Source organism: Notolepis coatsorum (assembly GCF_963971535.1).
Source record: "Notolepis coatsorum genome assembly, chromosome: 12".
NCBI classification, from domain to species: domain Eukaryota; kingdom Metazoa; phylum Chordata; class Actinopteri; order Aulopiformes; family Paralepididae; genus Notolepis; species Notolepis coatsorum.
The window spans coordinates 56,719,400-56,740,560 of NC_140176.1; the positions used below are offsets into that span (position 1 = coordinate 56,719,400).

Consider the following 21,161-nt stretch of genomic DNA (forward strand, 5'->3'; position numbering starts at 1 on the left):
GATCACGGTGGATTAGCTGTAATAATCAGTAATGGTTGGAAGGCCAGGTGAGGCCTGGGAGCTCCACCCGCATGCCTGGCTAACTGTTGGAGAAACACAACCCCGTCTTCATTAGCATCATTCTATCTGCTCCACATTACATGCTGTTTTCTTTGGGCTACCGAGAATGGGAGCTCGAACGTGCCCAGGCCCTTCCCATCATTATCTGTGCAAAGAAGCCTTATTCGTCGGCCATCCATAACAAACCAGGCATCAAATGGAACCCTTTCTGGTTTCCTCAAGTCCCGACCCCTGGGTTTGAGTTCAGCTATGGTATGCCTGTAATTCGGGCCGTTTTACACGCTCGCGCTGGCGTGTTACGGACCTGGAGCCTGAACAAACAGGCTAACACAGAAAAGAGTGGGAGGGGGGTAAGAATTATGTCAAATTGTTCTCCCCCAGTCGTCTCTATGACACAATGATAGATACTTGCCAGGGAGAGACCACCAACAGGGGGGGGGGGGGGGGGGGGGATACACCACCATGCCAGCGCACAAAAAACAGAGTTCTCTGAAAAAGCAGAGAGAGATAGACCAGTGATGCAATCAACCCCTGCTTTAACCATTAGACTGTTAAACTCGGTGACTGGAAAAGCATTCTCCTCCGAAGAGGTCGTCACAAGACGTCACATACACACAGCGCTGGCTCTCTCGTCGAAAAAGGGAAGGCCGACAAACAAGCGAGGAACACCTAATCACGTGGAAAACACCCCCTCGTCCCGCTTCCTCTCCAGGAAAACAGTGGCGGGAGACGGACAGGTCGCAGACAGAATCCCCGGCGAAAGGCGAGGTTACGGCCAGAGAGGACGGACAGACAAGACGGCATGTGCTCCGCTCATTAGCGCCGTCTGTCCTGCCAGAGTGTAAAGCTATCGGGTTCTACTCATCTTCTTTTCCCAGCCTCCGCGGCTATCTGGTTTTAACAGGCAGGTGCACAGAGACCGGGTGCCGGCTAGTATATAGTAGGAATCCTCCGTTCGCACTGGAAGACAAGTGCAGCGCGCGGTGGGAAAACCGCTGGAAGGACACTAAAGCCAGTGAGTCATGTAAGAATGATTGAGAGGAAGGTGAACGGTGATGTGGAATGAAAGGACAGTGGAAAGAGGGTGAACAGAAGAAGAAGTGTGTGTGTGTGTGCCTGTGTGTGTGTGTGCACTCACGTGTGCATGTGAAAGGAGTGGGAAGAAGGTGAACATAAGAAGTGTGTGTTTGTGTGTGTGTGTGTGTTTGTGCGCGCGTGCATGTGAAAGGAGAGTTGAAAGAAGCTGAACAGAAGAAGAAGTGTGTCTGTGTGTGTGTGTGTGTGTGTGTGTGTGTGTGTGTGTGTGTGTGTGTGTGTGTGTGTGTGTGTGTGTGTGTGTGTGTGTGTGCGCGCGCTCACACATGTACACGTGAAAGGAGAGTGGGAAGATGAACAGAAGAAGAAGTGTGTGTGTGTGTTGCATGTGCGTGTGTGTGAGTGTATATACACATGCATGCTCACTCACACGTGCACAAGCGCATACATACACACCCATGCGTACGTACGCAGTAAAGACAAACACTGCATAGGAGAGCGACGGAGAGAGAAAATAACTAATAACAATAATAATAAGTAAGAAAATATTAACAAAAGGAAAAGGAAGAAGACAAATCAACAACCGTCTCATGGCGCTTCAAGAAGAGGCGCTCTAGATGGAGGAGCGGGGTCTGTTCTTGTTTACCTTGAGCAGCGAGTGGAGGCTCCTCTCCGCGAACATGTCCTGGAGGAAGACGCCGTCCTCCTCGCTGCCGACATGGGTCTGGAGCTGTGAGGGCAGAGCGGCCAGCAGCTTGTACAGATCTGCACAGGAAGGAAAGGGAGACACGCCACACGTCAGCACACCACTGGGAACAGGCAGCGGGCACACACACACACACACACACACACACACACACATATATAACACAGGGTCGGCGCTGGCGACATGTACAGCAAGTGCGAACATAAGCGGGACACAAACGCAGGTGTCTGCTCACGTCGACACCGGTTGTGGGTGCCGGGCTAAAAACGGGGTATTGGTTACAGAGAATGTCCCCTCGGTGGTCAAATTGTCGACCAAAAGCCATGTGTGATAAGTCAGGAAACACAGCAGAGCAACTTGATATTCTGTGTTTTTGACACATTGAAGCAATGACTAAATTAACATCATATTTGTTCAAAGAACCCAAACTATGCTGATCACTAAAAGTAATGGACGAGGTTAATTGATACTCTGTTGAGGTTGATACTGTTTATTTAGTTTGGTGTCCAAACACACACGCACACACACACACACACACACACACACACACACACCCCTCAGTACTCCACCTATACTCCATCTACAGTTGCTATTCACTGGATTCAGCAGGAAGTCGGGAGGCAATAAGCCACTTCCCCTCACAGCCTCCACTTCCTGCCATTGTCCCAGTCCTTCCTGTTGTTCCAGGAATGCCACTGTCCCAAAACAGGCATCATCAACAAAAAAATCAAAATTAAACTCAGACAATGCCAAAACCCCCCTGCTTTTGATTAATCTAAAAAAGGCCAATTGTAAACTGCTATTTGTCATGTCTACGTCTGCCTGGCAGATGGCACAAATGCTTTGGAAGACCACATATCCACACATGTATTCCGTGCATGTAAACAAACTACTTTGCGGAGCAAACTGTTTGCCAAACAGAGGTCTTGGAGCGGCGTAGTCAAGATAAACCATCTCATCAGGGAGGCTGCTATGATGTGTCTGATCAGAGGTTTTCTACCGCTCACACGGGCCGATCTGAACTGTGCAGACATGCGCTTCGCCAAACGGAAAACATGACCTCCGCTGAACCGAACCGAACTGACCGTGAATGAAGTGAGACGCCGAGACCTGGCCGATTGAACCATCTCAAACCCCGCCCTCTTGTCTTGACCCTCCAATCACAACTGTTTTGCTTTCCTCTGCACAGTGTGTCAAGAAAAGAGGGGGCGGGTTTGAGATAAGCCCATTACCCACTACGGCTAATGGAACCGAGCGCTTAGGGATGACGGTATGGAATCATCTGGACCCATCCAGGCCAACGCGGCGCAGCGCACAGACACGGGTCAATGGCCGCAGTGCAAAAACAAAGGGTTACGTTGGTGACAGTGAGTGAAGGATGGTGTGCGGCGCGGTAGCCCCCAAAAACCCATCTGAGTTCTCTTAGAACTACACATGCTGAAAAATCCAACAGGCCTTGAGGGGCTCACTAACCCGGCCTAAAAAAGAATGAATATTTCAAATTCAATTTAAAGAGAAACAGACTGTGGAGCTGATGGTTTCAAGATTAAGTGGGGGGGGGGCGGGGGGTTTGCTGAGGGAACACAAAAACAGCAAGTGACGGCAAGGCCTTCCAAACACAACAGAGAGCCTGGTGCATGATTGACGGAGAGTAGAAGCAGAGTCTTTGTTTGTTGCTTCGTTTTGGACCCTTGGCCTGGCCACGTTCCACTCAACCAGGGGGCTAGATTAATGGTCAAGCCCACGCAGAATGTAGTCAAGCTGGGTTACACGCACAAGGTCCCCTCCTTCCTCCAATGTTGCATCAGATAAGAGGTCCCGCAGACTCCAAATACTCCAAAAGAACAACAACCACAAAGTACTTGAACCCTTTTGGAACTTTCTCTGATCATCCATAGAAACTCTTAAACACATAAACGGCGGAGCCATCAAAATGTCAAAACACACTTGAAGTCACTTGGATACCTCTCTTTACAATGTCTCTCATCAACACAGAGAGAGAGAGAGAGAGAGAGAGAGAGAGAGAGAGAGAGAGAGAGAGAGAGAGAGAGAGAGAGAGAGAGAGAGAGAGAGAGAGAGAGAGAGAGAGAGCACACGGAAGCTCAAGGGAGAGAAATTCATAGCTGAAAGTGAGTGATTGAAAACAATCATTGACATTATTGGCCGGGTCTGTGCTGGGCGGATGGATGACTGACTGACTTGGCCGGCGGCTTGGCTGGCTGGCTGGCTGGGTTATAGCGAGTGTGACTTGGCCGGTTGGTGACTGGGTAGCCATGGTTACATGGTGACTGACTGACTTCTTGTCTCAGAAGAAGCCGACTCCTCGGCTGGTGTTGGACAAACAGAACGATGGACGAGTCCGTCATCTGCCACCCTCAGCCCTCTGGTTTCCATTTAGGGGCGGTTTTGGGCCTCCATACAGACAACACAGAATGTATGAGGACAATATCCTGCCCTGTCCCACTGCACAACACTGTTTCTGTGTAGTGCTGCCACCTCACAGTGGTATGAAGAAAAGAGGTTGTGTGTGTGTTGTGTGTGTGTGTGTGTGTGTGTGTGTGTGTGTGTGTGTGTGTGTGTGTGTGTGTGTGTGTGTGTGTGTGTGTGTGTGTGGGATTACTCAGTGGTTTTCTCTTACTTTTCTCTTTCCTTTCCCTCTAAAAAAGGGATCTTACACACATCATGTGTGCACCGACCTTATTACAGTTAAGTCATAGGGTTTTACTCAGACCCGGTGTGTGATATTGCCTGGCCCCCGTGGGGCGAAGAACCTAGATGATCCGATGGTCTGACGGACGATTCTGTGGGCCTCATCACCAGAAACCCCGGTCTCGTCTGGCTGACACAGACTCCGGCGGCCCTGCCAGCTGCTCCCCTTAGCCATTTACAACTTGGAACTCCGGGCAGAAGGTCTCATATTAAAAAAAAAGATTTAAAAGGACATGGGATGAGGTGGAGGGAACGGGGTGGAGAGATATGGAAAAGTAATCACCACTGGCAGTGGTAACGGAGCCCTCGTAGGATGCTGGCTGGCAGGGAGGGAGAGAGAGAGCGATGGAGAGAAAAAGAGTCTCTGATCGCAACTTCTCCCCCAGGTGTGATGTCTCACCTCCCGTCCGCCATCTCAGTGCTCTTCGAATTCTTCACTGTTCTAGCCACCGATAGAGGCCTTGCACGGAATGTTTGTGTAGTTCTCCACCTTCCAATATGGCTGCCTGTAACACAGCGGCTATTGTTTTGTACGTGGCAATGGAAGAGACAACGGTTGGCATGTGCAAACAATGGTTTCCATGTGTATGATATATGTGAAATATGACATAATACATCAAATATGATGCATTACTGGATTGTGTAAACAAGTCACGGTGGAACAGTTAATATCATCAGTGTTTTATGTACTCCACCACTGTACATAAATTAGGAATTTTCTTTTGGAAGTGGTTACCAATGGTTACATGCAGCCATAATGGAAGAAAGAGAACTATGTGAACCTTCTGTGAGAGGTCTCCAAGTACTACAAATTACGTTCATTGATCATCCATAGAAACTCTTAAACACACACACGGTGGAGCCATCAAAATGTCAAAACACACTTGGATACCTCTCTTTACAATGTCTCTCACCAACACAGAGAGAGAGAGAGGAGAGAGAGAGAGAGAGAGAGAGAGAGAGAGAGAGAGAGAGAGAGAGAGAGAGAGAGAGAGAGAGAGAGAGAGAGAGTTTAAAATAGTTACCGATGGTTACAAGCAGCCATACTGGAAGAAAGAACTACACAAACATTCCGTGCAAGGTCTCTATTCTTCACTTCTCCCTCCCCAGGCCACACTCGAGAACTGGACAAGCCGTGCCGTCTGTTAATGGCACTGCATGGGAAACAGATCAATGGCTATCGGGAATAACCATAAAGGTGAGCTGCCAGCGCCTCCGCCGGCCTCTGGGTCAGTGTGTCACGCTGAACCGGCTGACCCGGCCCAACAGAACACACACACCAGCTCCACTGCTGACAATAACAGAAGAAGCTGCTCGGAGGCCAAGGACTAAACAAGGAGGCGGCGAGGCTGAAATTAAAAGTAAGTATGTATGTATGGGTGGACAGGGAGGGAGGGAGGAAGAGATGGGGGGGGGGGGGGGGGGGTGAAAAGAAAAACCCTAAAAAGACCACAAAGCAGAAACCCAGTGGAAGTGGGCTGTGTGTGAGCCACTGTGTGTAGACACCAGACAGTGGAGAGAGAGAGATTCAGTCATCCATGTATAGAGCTGTGATATCGGACACGCCGGCCAGCAGAGAGAGAGAGAGAGAGAGAGAGAGAGAGAGAGAGAGAGAGAGAGAGAGAGAACAAGAGAGAGAGAACAAGAGAGAGAGAACAAGAGAGAAACAAAGAGGAAGCATATTTGGCCAAACCACTGGTGCAGGGTGGACCCGCTTGTTTCCTGCAGGCCCCACTTGGCTCTGTTCGGTTTGCTTTTGCCTGACTGGTCTGGGTCCTCTTGTGCGGCTGGGGTGGGAATATAGTGGACCTGGCAGCGTGTTCTAGTGGACCGCTAGGTTCTGTTGTGGCCTGAGTTGTGGGCCGGCCCTGGCCAAACGTTTCTAGAGTCCGTTTTGATGTTGTGCTGGACAGCAGAACCATCCCTAGGGAAATGTTGAGCGGAGAGAGAGCCTCCAGGGCTTTACAGTAAAGAGGAAGTGACCGCTCTATCTGCCAAACATGGCTTCCCCTCTCACGCCCGCACCTCCACAGCGGTTAAAGAAAATAACAGTGTTACCCTTTTCATGTGCAAACAAAGCCAGAGAATGAAACGCATTAAACATGATACGCAGCACACTGGTAGTCACGGAGGCCGGCGGCCCTTTTTGTCTTTTTTTTTCCTGGAACAGAGGAAAACAAGGACATTATGGGGGCAAGCGCGTCGGCATGAAGATCCCATGCATGTAACATATATCTCCCGTTGTTACTTCTCTGGTGCGGTCTTCTCGTGCACCACGCCAACGGGATGACAATTGGCCCGGGCTTCTGGGAGACAGATTTATCCGTCAGTCCATATTTTCTGGAGTTTGTGTTTTTTTGAGAACAGTAAAAACACTGCCTCAGACAGCTAGGACTCTATGGGATAACCCGCTCCACCTCCACCACCACCAACCACCTTCAAAACCAGGAGAGAGTACAGAGAGACAAAGTGTGTGTCTGGTGAAAATGAACTTGTTCCTCTGAAACGAAGAGAGGAAATGAACGTGGGGCTCAGGGCCCTTTCCTCCCTTCTCTCCTCCCGTCTCCCAGGTGCCGAATGAGTTAATAATCTCCACTCGTATATCTATCAGGGATTTATTGTGGGCCAAAACACGCGTGCAACTCGTTGGCCTCGTTGGGAGGAGGAGAGAGGAGAAGGGGGGGGGGGGGGGGGGGTCGTGACAACATTTAGGAGCTCTTAGGAGCTCTCGGTATTTCAAACATCGCTCGGTGAACATCGCTCGGTTTCAGGGCCGTCTGCGGAAAAAAGAATGGTGTCGGATGGAGGGGAGGCAGCAGCAGAGGCCTAATCCACTCAAGGCCTTGATTTACCTCTTCGTGATCCATCCTCAGCGGCGGGTGGTGGAAGGTGTCGGGCATGAAGTGAAACACACCGAGAGCGAAACCGAGACAAAGAGAGAAGAAGGCGATGGAACGACGAAGGCTGGACTCGATCAAAAGGAACGACAGGACATCCGAGACCGAGGTAGAAGGTGAGGGAAAACGGAGGGACCATTGTGCGGAAAAACGACGGTGATTGATGAACTTCCTCAATAAAGCGTCAGTTATAAAAATTACAGATGATGATGATGATTCCTGCTCTTATGCAAACATCTCCCATGTCTGTAGGGAGAAACCCAAGACGGGCGGGTGGGTGGGCGGGTTGTCCTAGCCAGGGACCAGGGTAAGGAGAAGTGTTTAAGGCTCTTTGTTCACAGCCAGGACAGGACCGGAGAGAATGTGTCCTCTGGTCCACTGGCCTCATCACCCCCAAAGCGTTCGTCCTGCTGACGAACCCTCCCGGTGACCCCTCTTAAACCCTGCCGTACGCCGCCCCGTCTCTTGCGGTTTTTACTACCTCGCCTCTCTTGTCGGGGGGTCAACCCGTGTCGAAACAATGAATGCTCTGACATTTCCTTTCCCTGCGGCGAAGCGGCAGCAGAGTGGTATAGCAGGGGGCCGCCGCTCGTCCAAGATCAGTGACTGGAGCCGCATCACTCACCAGACATAGAATTAGCTAGAATTACATGATGTAGCCACCGAGCAGACACTGTGATCCTTAAGCATAACTTACAATGTGTCCAGCAGTGTTGTACTTTGGATATGATGGCGGTAGACTGTGGAGCGGGGAGGAGGGGAGGTAACGTAGAACACTTGGAACGGGGACTTAGTGGCAGGGGTCCGCGCTCCGCTCAAACCCACAAGCCTCTACTTAACCAGCTCCAAAGCCCTAACCACTTCTCCACATTAAGGGAGAGGTCGGGGGGACAGAGCCCGCCATTAACATGCACAATGATATTTCAATGTCACGGTCTCAAATCCAACTCCCATCGACGTGGGGTTGGGGAGAGAAGAGAGCAGCTTTCGCAAGATGTTAGTTAGGGCGCTCCTCCCGCATGGAAAGATGACTTCACCGAGTGCGGCGGGCCCGTCCAGGTGCAATCAACCGCCACTCCAAACATCCATCGACTGTTTCACTACCACGGTCTGAACTCGGAATGCATGTCATCTCGGAGACTACAAAGAATCGTTGGCCATCGTTGAGATCATGCCTGTTTTTTTCTTTGAGGAGAAAAGAGAATCCAGGTTTGCGGGACCTTATCAAAGCTTAAATTCTGAGCCGGGTTATTCCAAGCCTTTCAGAAAGGATTTAATTTCTACCACCATACACCCCCCCCCAACCATGCCGTTGGATATCGCATGGTAACCGCCTCGCCCATCCTATGCTTCGTCACACACCTATGCACTTTAAAAGGGGCTGTCAGCACATTGAGAACAGAGCTTAGGGCCTGATGAGTATAATTGGATGCATATTCTGTGGTTTCTGGTCACCACCTGAATCCCTGTGCTGTTGCGCAGCCAAACAGTTTTGTTTGATTTCCACGTTGCAGACCATCTATAGATCTGTGTCAGTGTGTGTGTGCTACGGCTCAAACCAAAGTCAAACGAGGGGAGAGATCGCGGTCCTGATCCGAGAGGTCCTGCCGTTTCACGGACCGACCCCACTTCACTCAGACACGGGAGGAATGGCAGCGAACGAGATGTAATGTAAGGAAGAACAGAGAGAAAAGAGAGGGAGAGCGAAGGAAAAAGAGAGGTTGGGGAAAATGTAGAGCTGCCAAAAAGACTGATCCAGGATCAAAATCAGATGGAGAATCTTTCTCTCCCAGTGCAATATGCATCACAATACAACCGGCTCACAGTGCTGCCTGGTGCAGGGGTGTGCGGTATAATATATAATACAACTTTTGAAGAAGTCTTAATCATCATGCAGTGACACACACATGTGATGGGCGGCACACACAGGAACACACACATGCTATTTCTTTGAGTCACCGATGAAATCGAGTATCTGCGCTTGACCCATCCCGTCTTCCTTCCCCCCCCAAGGGCAGCCGGGAGCAGATAAGGGCTGCAGCGTGGGGCCCCGCCCCGGGGACCAATCTAAGTGCTCCTGTCCGTGTTTTTCCATTGGGTTTATCTTATCGGGGGGGGAAACCCTTGCGAGCACGGGGAGAACATGCAAACTCCACACAGAAAGGCCTGGGCGATACCCCACCTGGGTACCTGGCAACGCGGAAACCTGGTCCCCAAGCAGGAATCTAACCCTGGACCTTCTAGCTGTGAGGAGACAGTGTTAACCACTACACAACTGTGCCGTTTGGGAAAGGCCGGGCTCTAGATGAAGAGGGTGTTCTTTGGCCTGGGTTAGGCCAGCTGAGCTTAGATTCTCCATAACATGGTAGACAAAACACAGAAGCCACAAGGAGCAGACCAGGTCCAGTAGAACCTGCCACCTCCGCTCATGGCAACGGAGCAAAGCAACAGCGGCACAGATCCCCGGAGGAGGCAGCGAGAGCCGCTGTGTTGCTCCTCCTCCGAAAGCTGTGCTCCTTATTACTAGAACCTCATCCAATGAAATCACGCGGAGGCGAGCGCGCCAATGCCACCTTCGAAAAGCCCTTTGATCAGACACTAAAAGCAGTACTTACGAATGTGTAGTGGTCTATAAATCTCTAAATCACGACTGAAAGAATCTCTCCCCAAGTCTCTCTCTCTCTCGCAAAGTGGAATGTTATTATTCAATATCCCATTGCCCGAAGGCCAAACATTGCACATGGTCTGTAAAGCTGTTTTCAGCTTCTTCCTAATGCAAGTGAGCATGTCCTATACCCGCCAATGACCTATTTAGCTCCCTGTGTACTTTGGAAGAGGGCAGTCGGGGGGATATCATTCAACCACTGTGAAAAAAAGGGAGAAAGCTCTACATATATAAATAAATAAAATTCCTCATTCTTCTCTCTCTCTCTCTCTCTCTCTTCCCCCCCCCCCCCTTACTCACTGCCTTCCTTCAATATCTGCCTTTTCTTGACGTTTTTTTTGTGTGTGCTAAAAACGATGTGGAAAAATTCGTTCTGACGTAATTGGAAAGAGGGAGTTCTTCCAGTGGCAACAAATCCTTGTGTTTCAGTACTGTATCCCCGCGGCAGGAACGCCGGCCAGGGACAACGACAAATGGCTGGAAAGCCGACAAACTGCTCCCGGGAGCGACCGCCGCCACCCCCGCCACCGGCACAGCACACATCGCTCCCTCCCCGTCCCGACGCTCGGTCCACAGATTCCAGATGCTCTGCATTCTTGACATCGGAACGGAAAATTTTACTGTTAGCCTCAAAGAAATTTAATACGGGGTCCATTCTTGTCATTTCGCTCATAGCGCCGTTATGAGGAGTTCTGCGTGTGTCGCTCTGTGTGTGTGTGTGCGTGTGCGTGTGCATGTGTGTGTGTGTGTGTGAGTCTGTGGAAGCTATAAGGTAGCAGGTCGCTGAGTGATAAACAATATGGATATCTGCGTCTCATTACTCGCCATCATTATACTCCCATCACCTTGTTCGACTTGGAAGCTGGATGATGGGGTGGGATTGGAAGGGATGGCTGCTGGAATCACTCTGTGTTCCGCACACAAACATATGCACACACACACACACACGCATGCGTGCACACAAACATACACACACACACATTCATTAGAGGATATCTGGTAAAAGCGTTGCGTCTTCAAAAGATTTCCATGTGTACCTTTCATGCGAGCATCGTCTGCCTCCTCCCCAGCTGTGTGGTGCATGGCTTATCTTTTAATGCTGAGCCGGGACTGTAAACCTGGATAGAACATGCAGGTAAGGCTCAGAATAACACAGTAAACTTTAATGGGCGTAATAAAAAAGGGCACCGGGGTCTTTAGAAGTTCCTATTGGAGGGTGTGTGTGCGTGTGTGCATGTGGTTGTGTGGTTGTGTGTGTGGTTGTGTGTGTGTGTGTGTGTGTGTTGTGGGCCGGTCTCAGTTGCCTGATAAACGGGGCACCATGCGGTGACGGCAATGCCACCCGAGAGACGTTGCTGGAGGCTCGTCAGCGAATGGTTGACAGGGTTGTATTGGGAGCAGCTATGAATCACCAGACAGACGATGATTTCTGTGGCGCGGTACAGGACTAGTGCGTTTATCTCTCGCCCAATTTACAGTCGAGTGGATGAAGCCAGAAGGATATTCAACTGCAACAACGCTTCCAGGGCCGTCCTCGGCCAAAGAAATGACTTGACGTCAACGTCTAATAGCCACAGGACGTTGTCGACTAGCCAATTACGCAGACGGACCTCTAAATTTAGTGCTTAGCTCTTACCGTTGCTTGGACAATAACAATATTTTCAATAATAACTTCAAAAAAACATTTAAAAAAAACTACTAGTCGATTAACAATCGTTTACCAACTAAACGACTAATAGGGTAAAGTCCTAATTGCAATTTAATTTCATGTTTGTCCAAATTAGTTTTGTTGTCATTGAAAAAGCAGGACCCCCCCTTCCTCAACACGACTGAAATGCCCTTGAGCAAGGCACTTAACCCCCACTGCTCCAGTGGAGCTGCTCAGTGGCCAACAGTGAGGGACAGTGGTTGTACTGGGGAGCTCCCAGGTGTGTGTGTGTGTGTGTGTGTGTGTGTGTGCGCGCGCGCGTGCGTGTGTGTGTGTGTGAGATTGTGATGCAAAAAACAAGACCATCCCTACTCACATAACCTACCCTGGGTAAATAAGCATAATATATTGTATATATAATACTCAATACATCACCCCTGTCCTTCACCTACAGAGCCCTAAACAACCTGGCCCCTCCCTACCCTCCCCTCCTTCAAACAGACCCTCAAGACTCAACCACCCACCTCACTTTCACCTGAGCATCATCCTCCATCTCAAGACTCAAGCTTTACATTTTAAATAATTTACGTTTCATTGTTGATATCTCTTTGTTATGTTTTACTCTATTCTGTATTTATCAAATTATTTGATTGTCTTTTTATATAAAGCGCTATATATATTGTATGAATTATTTAGGGCTGACCTTCGAAGCTTTTTTTGGCAATCGAAGCTTCGGGGCCGAGCTTCGGTTTTAATTCGAAGCTTCGATTTTTTTTTACATTTTTTTTATTTTATTTTTTTCTTATGTTGTGGGACTTGTACAGCACTTTCATAAACTGTTGTTTTTAAATGTGCTCTATAAATAAAGTGGGTTGGATTAATTAATTAAGTAGCCCCTTTCGTGACTGAGCCAAGGTTTCACTCGGCTGTGTGATTTAATTCAAGGTGGATCGCTGTTGTCGTTTGAACAACTTCAGATTTCATGGGAACTACCAATCCCCCAAATCAAGAATGTTTAAGATGAATGAAGTAAGATTTTGATTATTTGAAATATGGCCTGTGTAGACTAAACTATGCACAGAATTATGTCAGTTTACAAGGTCCGGATTCTACATGGTCCGGCAATGTAGACCTTGTAGACTCCACTACAGACCAATTATCAGTGAATGTTCATGCATTTTTAAGAAGGGCAACTTCCACAAAAAAACAAAGAACTCACCAAAACATCTCAGTAGCACCTTATCTAAATTGTATTTCCTATTTTGTTTATTCATCCCAGTATCTTTCTTTCTTATGTGTGGAATTCTACAAGGCATGTAGGTGTATATGTATTTGAGGATGATATCCTTCAAACAGGCAATAGTGATGATATAATTTGGGCAGTGCTGAGCTGGGTTACTTTCCTCCAGTGTATTTGTCCCCCGGCCCCACCCAATGGCCCCATGCGCGCGCGCGCACACACACACACACACACACACACACACACACACACACACACACATTTACATTTAGTCATTTAGCTGACGCTTTTATCCAAAGCGACTTACAAGTTCTGTACGACAAGACAGCAAGAAGGGTACAACTCTATCAGCTGAGTAACAATGTTTATCAAAGTGTTGCGTGTTACAGTGTAGGTTAGTTTATTAGGAAAAGTGCATGACAGTAAGGTTAGTCACGGTTAGATTTTTTTTTTTTTTTTTTTATCATTTCAGATAATGGTTGAAGAAGTGAGTCTTTAGTCGACGGCGAAAGATTGGACGGGATTCGGCTGTCCTAACTGGGATGGGTAGTTCTCACACACACACACACACACACACAAATCGAAGTAAAAAAAATGTTTGACATTTTTTTTTTGAAAATACATTTATATTTTCTTTTCTTTTTCGTTTTTTTTTTAAACTTCGATTTTTTTTTAATGTTCGAAGCTTGTGCCATCGAACGAAGCTTCGAAGCTTCGAAGTATTTAAGACAGCCCTAGTATTATTATATCTATATCTATATCTATATCTATATATATATATATACTGTATCATAATAGTTCAGAATTAGTCCTGTGGTTCATACAAAGACAGAACAGAAGGTATTATTTACTATGCGAGGATGATTTAAGCCCACCTCTGTTCCGATGTCTCCAGCTGTTAATCGTTGTGGTAAACCCATTCTCCTCACCAACCCAGAACCCTCCACAATCACAAAAACAGAGAGGAAATGAGGCTATCAGGAGCAACTACGCCCCCACACACTCACAGTGGGAGCACACGCCCACGCTCGCTCCCCGACTGACTGACCGACTGACTGACTGACATGGTCATAAACCAGATGCTGTACGTCCGGGGAGATGGAGGTTAGGGGTGACCGAGAAACCCCTTGATCCTCGCTAAACAGAACGAGTTGCCATTACCTTATGACGCTGATCCCCCCCCCCCCCCCCCCCCTGAGCTGTAGGCCAAGTTAGTGCAGGACTGACAGTAATTCACTGCATAATGGAAAAGCAGACAGAGAGAGAGAGTTCAGAGAGCGGTGGAGAGACACCCACACACACAGCATGTAAACAGACGTCCAGACACAATCTGGAAGAGCCGGGAGACTCTGTGGAGGAGATGAACACCTTGTAGCAGACAGAGTGGTGGCTGGGCTTTAATACTTTCTCTTGTCTGAGGAGTCCTCCGAGGGACAGAACTGAGCTGCGCTGAGCAGAGGCGTAACAACCATCTGCCCCCCTGGCCGAGCCTGCAATGAAACTCCATCACAGCTGTCTGGAGGAGAGGAGAGGAGGGGAGGGGAGGGGAGGGGAGAGGAGAGGAGAGGAGAGGAGAGGAGAGGAGAGGAGAGGAGAGGAGAGGAGAGGAGAGGAGAGGAGAGGAGGAGAGGGGAAAGGTGGAGAGGAGAGAGGAAGGGTGAAGAGGAGAAGAGAGGGAAGAGAGGGAAGATGAAGAGTGGGAAAGGAGAGAGGAGGGGTGAAGAGGAGAAGGGTGAAGAGGAGAAGAGAGGGAAGAGGAAGAGTGGGAAAGGAGAGAGGAGGGGTGAAGAGGAGAGGACAGAGGAAGGGAGTAGAGGAGGGGAGAGGAGAAGGGTGAAGAGGAGAGGACAGAGGAAGGGTGGAGGGGAGGGGGAGGAGAGGAGAGGACTGGATCCAGCTGTGTTGCTAACATTATGGGGGTTTTAAAGTTGTGAGTTAAAGTTGACGTGATCAGATCATTGGTAGAGTGTCTGGACTCACCTGTGAACAGAGATCCTCTCCGTCAGCCTCTCACTCAAGTGTTTGTACAATTAAAAGCTAATTTCCTGCCACGTGGCTGCCTTGTTAGGATGTAAATTAATATGTTAGTATATGTGTGTGTACAGTATGTGTATGAGAGAAAACGAGATCTCACGAACAGTGGCCAACGAAAGCAGCAATATAATGCCATCCAAAAGCGTGGCACTGTTTTTGGAGTGCGTTTGTGAGTCTGTGGTGGTGGTGGGTTAAATACCTTTAAGCTAAATGTTTCAAACACCATTCACAGCCATCATTAACTAACCCCTCCTGCCATTAATCTGCTTCCAAGGCATTTGTATGAAAACGCTGAACATCACACATACTGTGGGGAGCCTGCCGTAACCCAATCACTCCGACAGCCTCACCAGTGCACCCGGCGCTCGCGTTTTAGCGCCAGTTTTCCGACATTTTATTGTTTTTCAGGTTTATTTTATCGCTATTTGGTTTCGTTTATTAGATCTTAATTTGTAGAGAGGCCTGTTGTTTTTTTTGGGCTGAGCCTCTGTGTGTAAAGGGGAGACTCCCGGGAGAAGGAGAGAGAGAAAGAGGGAGAGAGAAGGGAGGAGCGAGAGAGTGTCAGAGGGAGGAGAGGGAGAGTAAGAGAAAGAAAGAAAAGAGAGTGAATGAGTGAGTGAGTGAGTGAGTAAGAAAGTGAGAGAGAAAGAAAGATATGGTATGATCTTACATAGCACACTCCGTACTCTCCATCTGTCTGCCCGAGTATTTATTCTCCAAACACTCCAACTCTAATAATGAGCATTTTAATCAGACCTGCACCCACACACTCACACATTTACAGTACACACACGCTCACACAGACATATACACACACAAAACACACACATGCTCACTCACAAAACACGTACATACGCACACACACAGAAAGAGAGAAGATAAAGTGCTACACTCAGGCCTTGTGGGGAAAATATTAGCATTAATAAGTCTCTATTTTGTAGTGATTCCATGAGGTCTGTCTGTGTGTGTGTGTGTGTGTGTGTGTGTGTGTGTGTGTGTGTGTGTGTGTGTGTGTGTGTGTGTGTGTGTGTGTGTGTGTGTGTGTGTGTGTGTGTGAGATATGGGGTTTCAAGCCAGCGCGGGAGGGCAGGCTGCCATCTCATTTGCTCCCGCTGAGCCCCCAGAAGCCCTTGCTGGCTGTAGATCAGACCTTCTGATAGGACGACGTAAACGTGTCACTCACCTGCTGCTCTGAGACCAGCCAACACACACAAGCTCATATCTGTAGGACACCGATAGGTCTACTAATGACCAGCTATTTGTTCAGGACTTATATTTTATATTGCCTACTTGTGGGGGACTGTGTGTGCGTGTGTATGTGTGTAAGTGTGTGTGTACGTGTGTGTGTGTGTGTAACTATGTAGGAGGGATATGAGAAAAGACTAATTTCAACTGCTTTGTGTAAACTGACAAAATAAATCTTCAACCTATGTACGTTTCTCGTTCAAACGGGTCGTTGGCGTACGCCTACTGTATAACCTAGTGAGCCAAATATATATCATAATAATAATTTTAGTTATTTCTTATGAATAGATATGATATTTCTATCAGCCGCGGTCACTAAATAATGAATCCCCCAAAATACAGCAATGCTATTAATACAGAAAATAAGAAGACATATTCATTTTAGTATGTTTCGTGCTATAAGCCAGTGACAGCGCTGGCCACTTAAGAGACAACTTTAACAGACGAACCTAAACCATCTGTGATCTAAGGCTCATTAACTAACATTAAAATAATGTCCTACTTGTACCTGCATACGACCATCACAGGACCATCAAGGAGGAAGCATGGGAGATGGGACTGAGGAGGCCTTTTTACGTGTTTTATTTGGAAACCCAAGCCCCTGCCAGTAATTGCATGAAATGACTATAATCATAATTGACGGTCTGGCTTTCCACTTTGTCCATCCGAATTTCCACGAACTTCCACTCTGTTACAGTCTGGACACACACACACACACACACACTCTTTATCCATCAGACCGGGACTTCATGTCTGCCCTTGCTTTGTCCTTTTGCTCCCCTGCTCGTTGAGTTTGGGATGGGGCTTGTGTGTGTGTGTGTGTGTGTGTGTGTGTGTGTGTGTGTGTGTGTGTGTGTGTGTGTGTGTGTGTGTGTGTGTGTGTGTGTATATAATGTGTGATGACGTAGCCAGCCATTAAGCCAGACAGCGAGGACTATGTTTCTAATGGGGGAGAGGTCGTGACCCCTGGCAGCAGTCTAGGTGATGATAGCCCTGACATGTCCCTCGCACTGACATCACATACACTCCTGCAAACGGGAGGAGATAAGGAGGGGTGGAAAGGAGGGAGAGAAAGAGAGGGAGATGGAGATGTAGAGATAGTAAGGGAGTACAGTGTTTGTATGGAATGTATGGAATAGACATTAGTCTTTACACTGAATCCTGCCGTCGCTTGCTTCAACGGCAATTCCTCCGCAGTATGTCAGCCATTTTCTTTGGGGGGGGGGTGAAGGAAGGGAGGGCATTGGAAGTTTAAGTGCCTTTTTACCATCTTCCAATAGCATTAGGAACCTTGATGTCCAAATACAGACCAGCTTCAGGGACAGACAATAGCATTAGGAACCTTGCTGTCCAAATACAGACCAGCTTCAGGGACAGACAATAGCATTAGGAACCTTGATGTCCAAATACAGACCAGCTTCAGGGAGGACAGGAGTCAATATGTTTAAAGACACAACATTATGTTTCCTCTTCACCGGAGTGAACATCTATCCACCCAGATGTTCATGGTGTGACTTGCTGAGGTTTGGAGTTGTCAGTCACTCCAATACAATGTAACTAAATATAATTTTTTTTTCAAATAAAAACGAACTAACCTTACTGTCATGCACTGTCCTAATTTATACAACGGCATGCACATTTCTCGATTCTGATTGGCTGAAACAGTCAATTTACACGTATGTATTTTTCATAATTCCACACTCTTGGTCCCAGGACCCGCCCACAACCGAATTACTATCACTCCGCCGTGCAGCTTTTTAGGAAAAAACAAGATGGGGGACAATAATCTTTAACAAATGGATATGTTGATAGCGTCATAACGACTAAATATAAACCGATTCTGTTACGGCGAATGTCTTAGTTCTTTAAACAATGTTGGATGATGTAATTGATGGGTCATGAGTCATTGTGGAACAAAATAAAAATCGCGCAAATTGATTGATTGATTGATTTATGATTAATTGCAAAAAAAAAAAAAATTCTTCTCCTTTCTATAGAAGCAACTGGGAAGTGCGCCGTTTTAAGTGAGGGTGGACTGAATGGATATGTTGATAGCGTCCATAACGACTAAATGGAAAACGATTCTGTCACGGCGAATGTCTTAGTTGCTTAAACAATGTTGGATGATGTAATTGATGGGTCATGAGTCATTGTGGAACAAAATAAAAATTGCGCGGATTGATTGATTGATTAATTTGCAATTCTTTTAAATTTTTTACCTACTTTCAAGCAGCTGGGAGGTGCGCTGTTTTAAGTGAGCATGGCCTATTGAATTGATTGATTGATTGATTGATTGCTAATTTTATTACTGTCCGCCTGGTTTCCAACTGGTTAAGTTTAGGCCCTCTTTCGAAGTTGGTTAAGGTTAGAGTTTGTCTTTAGAGCAGGGCGATAGACCACCAGCCCTGGTTCCAAACTCTAACCTTAATCAACTTCGAAAGAGGGCCTAAACTTAACCAGTTGGAAACAAGGCGGACAGTAATAAAATTAGCAATCAATCAATTCAATAACCCACGCTCACTTAAAACAGCGCACCTCCCAGCTGCTTCTATAGAAAGTAGGTTTAAAAAATTAAAATAAATAAATGTTTTCCCTATAGGGCAAAGAAAACTTTTTTTTAATTTGTTTTACCTACTTTCTATAGAAGCATCTAAGAATGAAGTTCTATATAAAGTAGGTTAAAAACTAAAGAAAAGTTGGATGTGTTAGTTGGTTGGATGTCTTAGTTGAAAGACAGTTGGATGTGTTAGTTTGTTGGATGCACTTCCGAGCTGCTTCCACATGGAGGCAACTTCTCTTTTTTGTTGTTGTGGGAACTACTTTTTCTGGCGGATGGTTTTCTCAATAAATCTTCGATTAATGTGTGTTTATTGTATAGCAATAAGGTTGGATGAATGTGCCAGTTGTATAAAAGCATTACACCACTTGTAGTCGTGGTTTGTGAAAAATAAACCATGCCTAGGGGGGTCTAACGACCAACGACCACCCCTAGGCATAGTTTATTTTTCACAAACCACTCCTGCGCGTGATGTAATGCTTAAATACTAACCTACACTGTAGCACTCAACACTTTGATGAACATTGTTACTCAGCTGATAGAGTTGTACCCTTCCTGCTGACTTGTCGTACAGAACTTGTAAGTCGCTTTGGATAAAAGTGTCAGCTAAATGACTAAATGTAAAAGTAAGGTAAATAGCAATTATTTCGTGGCGCTCAGAATGCAAACAAAAAGTAGATTTGAAAAACTCAACTAAAATAACTATTTCTATTATAAGTACAGCCGCCATAATAATTCTCAATTAAACTGTTCACAAGGAGGTCTGTGGATTATTTTGAGTAACCCTTCAATGATTTCTGGAAAAAGACATTGCCGTCGAGTCTTTCAAACGTCACTTTTCTTTTAGCATTTTGAGTGCTATAAAATAATCGGTATTTAGTTACATTGTATTGGGAGTGACGGCAGACAACTCCACGGCTGAAGACTCTAAACTTGGGCAAGTCACACCAAACCTATCTGGATGGATGGATGGATGGATGGATGGATGGATGGATGGATGGCACTCCGGGGGAGAGAAAAATATATTTTTCTTTTGGCATTTTAGGTGAACTTCCCCTATAAAGGAGACTAGACAGACAGAGTATTGCATGGTCTCGCTCCTGCGTACAATTCCCATTTATTGTGCAAGGAGCATATTACTACTACTGCCAACAACCCGTCTGATCTGGAACTCGTACTACTGGAACACAGAGAGGAGGTACTGCAAGGACTCTTCTCACTAACAATGACAGATGCACCTGCACTCAAGCACTTGATGTGTCCTGCAATTATTATCCGTCTTGCTAGTCGCTGTCAAATGTGATGATGATGATGGTGATGATGAATGAAGATGATGATGAATGATGGATGGCGATGATGATGACGATGATGATGGAGGATGATGATGGTGGTGATGATGAATGATGATGATGGATAATGATGATGATGATGGTGGTGGTGATGATGACGATGATGGAAGATGATGGTGGTGATGATGACGATGATGGAGGTGGTGATGACGAGGATGATGATGGTGATGATGACGACGATGGAGGTGGTGATGACGAGGATGATGATGGATGATGGTGGTGATGATGACGACGATGGAGGTGGTGATGACGAGGATGACAATGGTGATGATGATGATGGATGATGATGATGATGATGACGATGATGGAGCACAGAGAGGAGGTACTGCAAGAAGGACTCTTCTCACTAACCATGACAGATGCACCTGCACTCAAACACTTGATGTGTCCTGCAATTATTATCCGTCTTGCTAGTCGCTGTCAAATGTGATGATGATGATGATGATGATGATGATGGTGATGATGATGATGGAAGATAATGGTGGTGATGATGATGATGACAACGATGATGGAAGATGATGGTGATGGTGATGACAACGATGATGGAGATGATGATGATGATGATCATGATGGTGGTGATGACAACAAGGATGGATGATGATGATGATAAACAGCTTGCCTCGCTGTATCGAGAGCAGATTCCATCGACCTCGATCGTGTCGATCATTAAAGTAACTTGAACCCAAGATAACATGCAACAACAAGGTCCCTGATGAGGTCAGATGTGTTGAATCTCTGGCACATCATGAAGGAACCCTGTTTGACAGAGAGCTTTAAACTGTGCTGTTTGATTTATTGTGATGTGCTGATGTATTCCTCCCATTCAGCTTGGTTTATTGTAATGGACCATCTCGTTAACTGTAACACCGCACTTTATTTGTTTTTCCTTTTTCAATATTATTACTGCCTTTCACCCAGGACTTTGAAATGGATTACGTTTTGTTATGTTGGAACGTTAAAATGTTTTAAAAATCTTTCGTTTCTTTCTCTATTTTTTTCTCATCATTTCTGCCTTT

At 46.8% G+C, this 21,161-nt stretch overlaps 1 protein-coding gene across 1 annotated transcript in view; it reads right to left on the bottom strand.

The window, feature by feature from the left end:
- The window catches only part of mpp7a (MAGUK p55 scaffold protein 7a), a 208,329-nt gene that overhangs the window by 104,232 nt on the left and 82,936 nt on the right, over nt 1-21,161 (bottom strand). Inside the window, exon 4 of the mRNA XM_084325841.1 lies at nt 1,723-1,860. Within this exon, the coding sequence (XP_084181967.1) occupies nt 1,723-1,860 (138 nt within the window). The remainder of the gene's footprint in view (nt 1-1,722; nt 1,861-21,161) is intronic.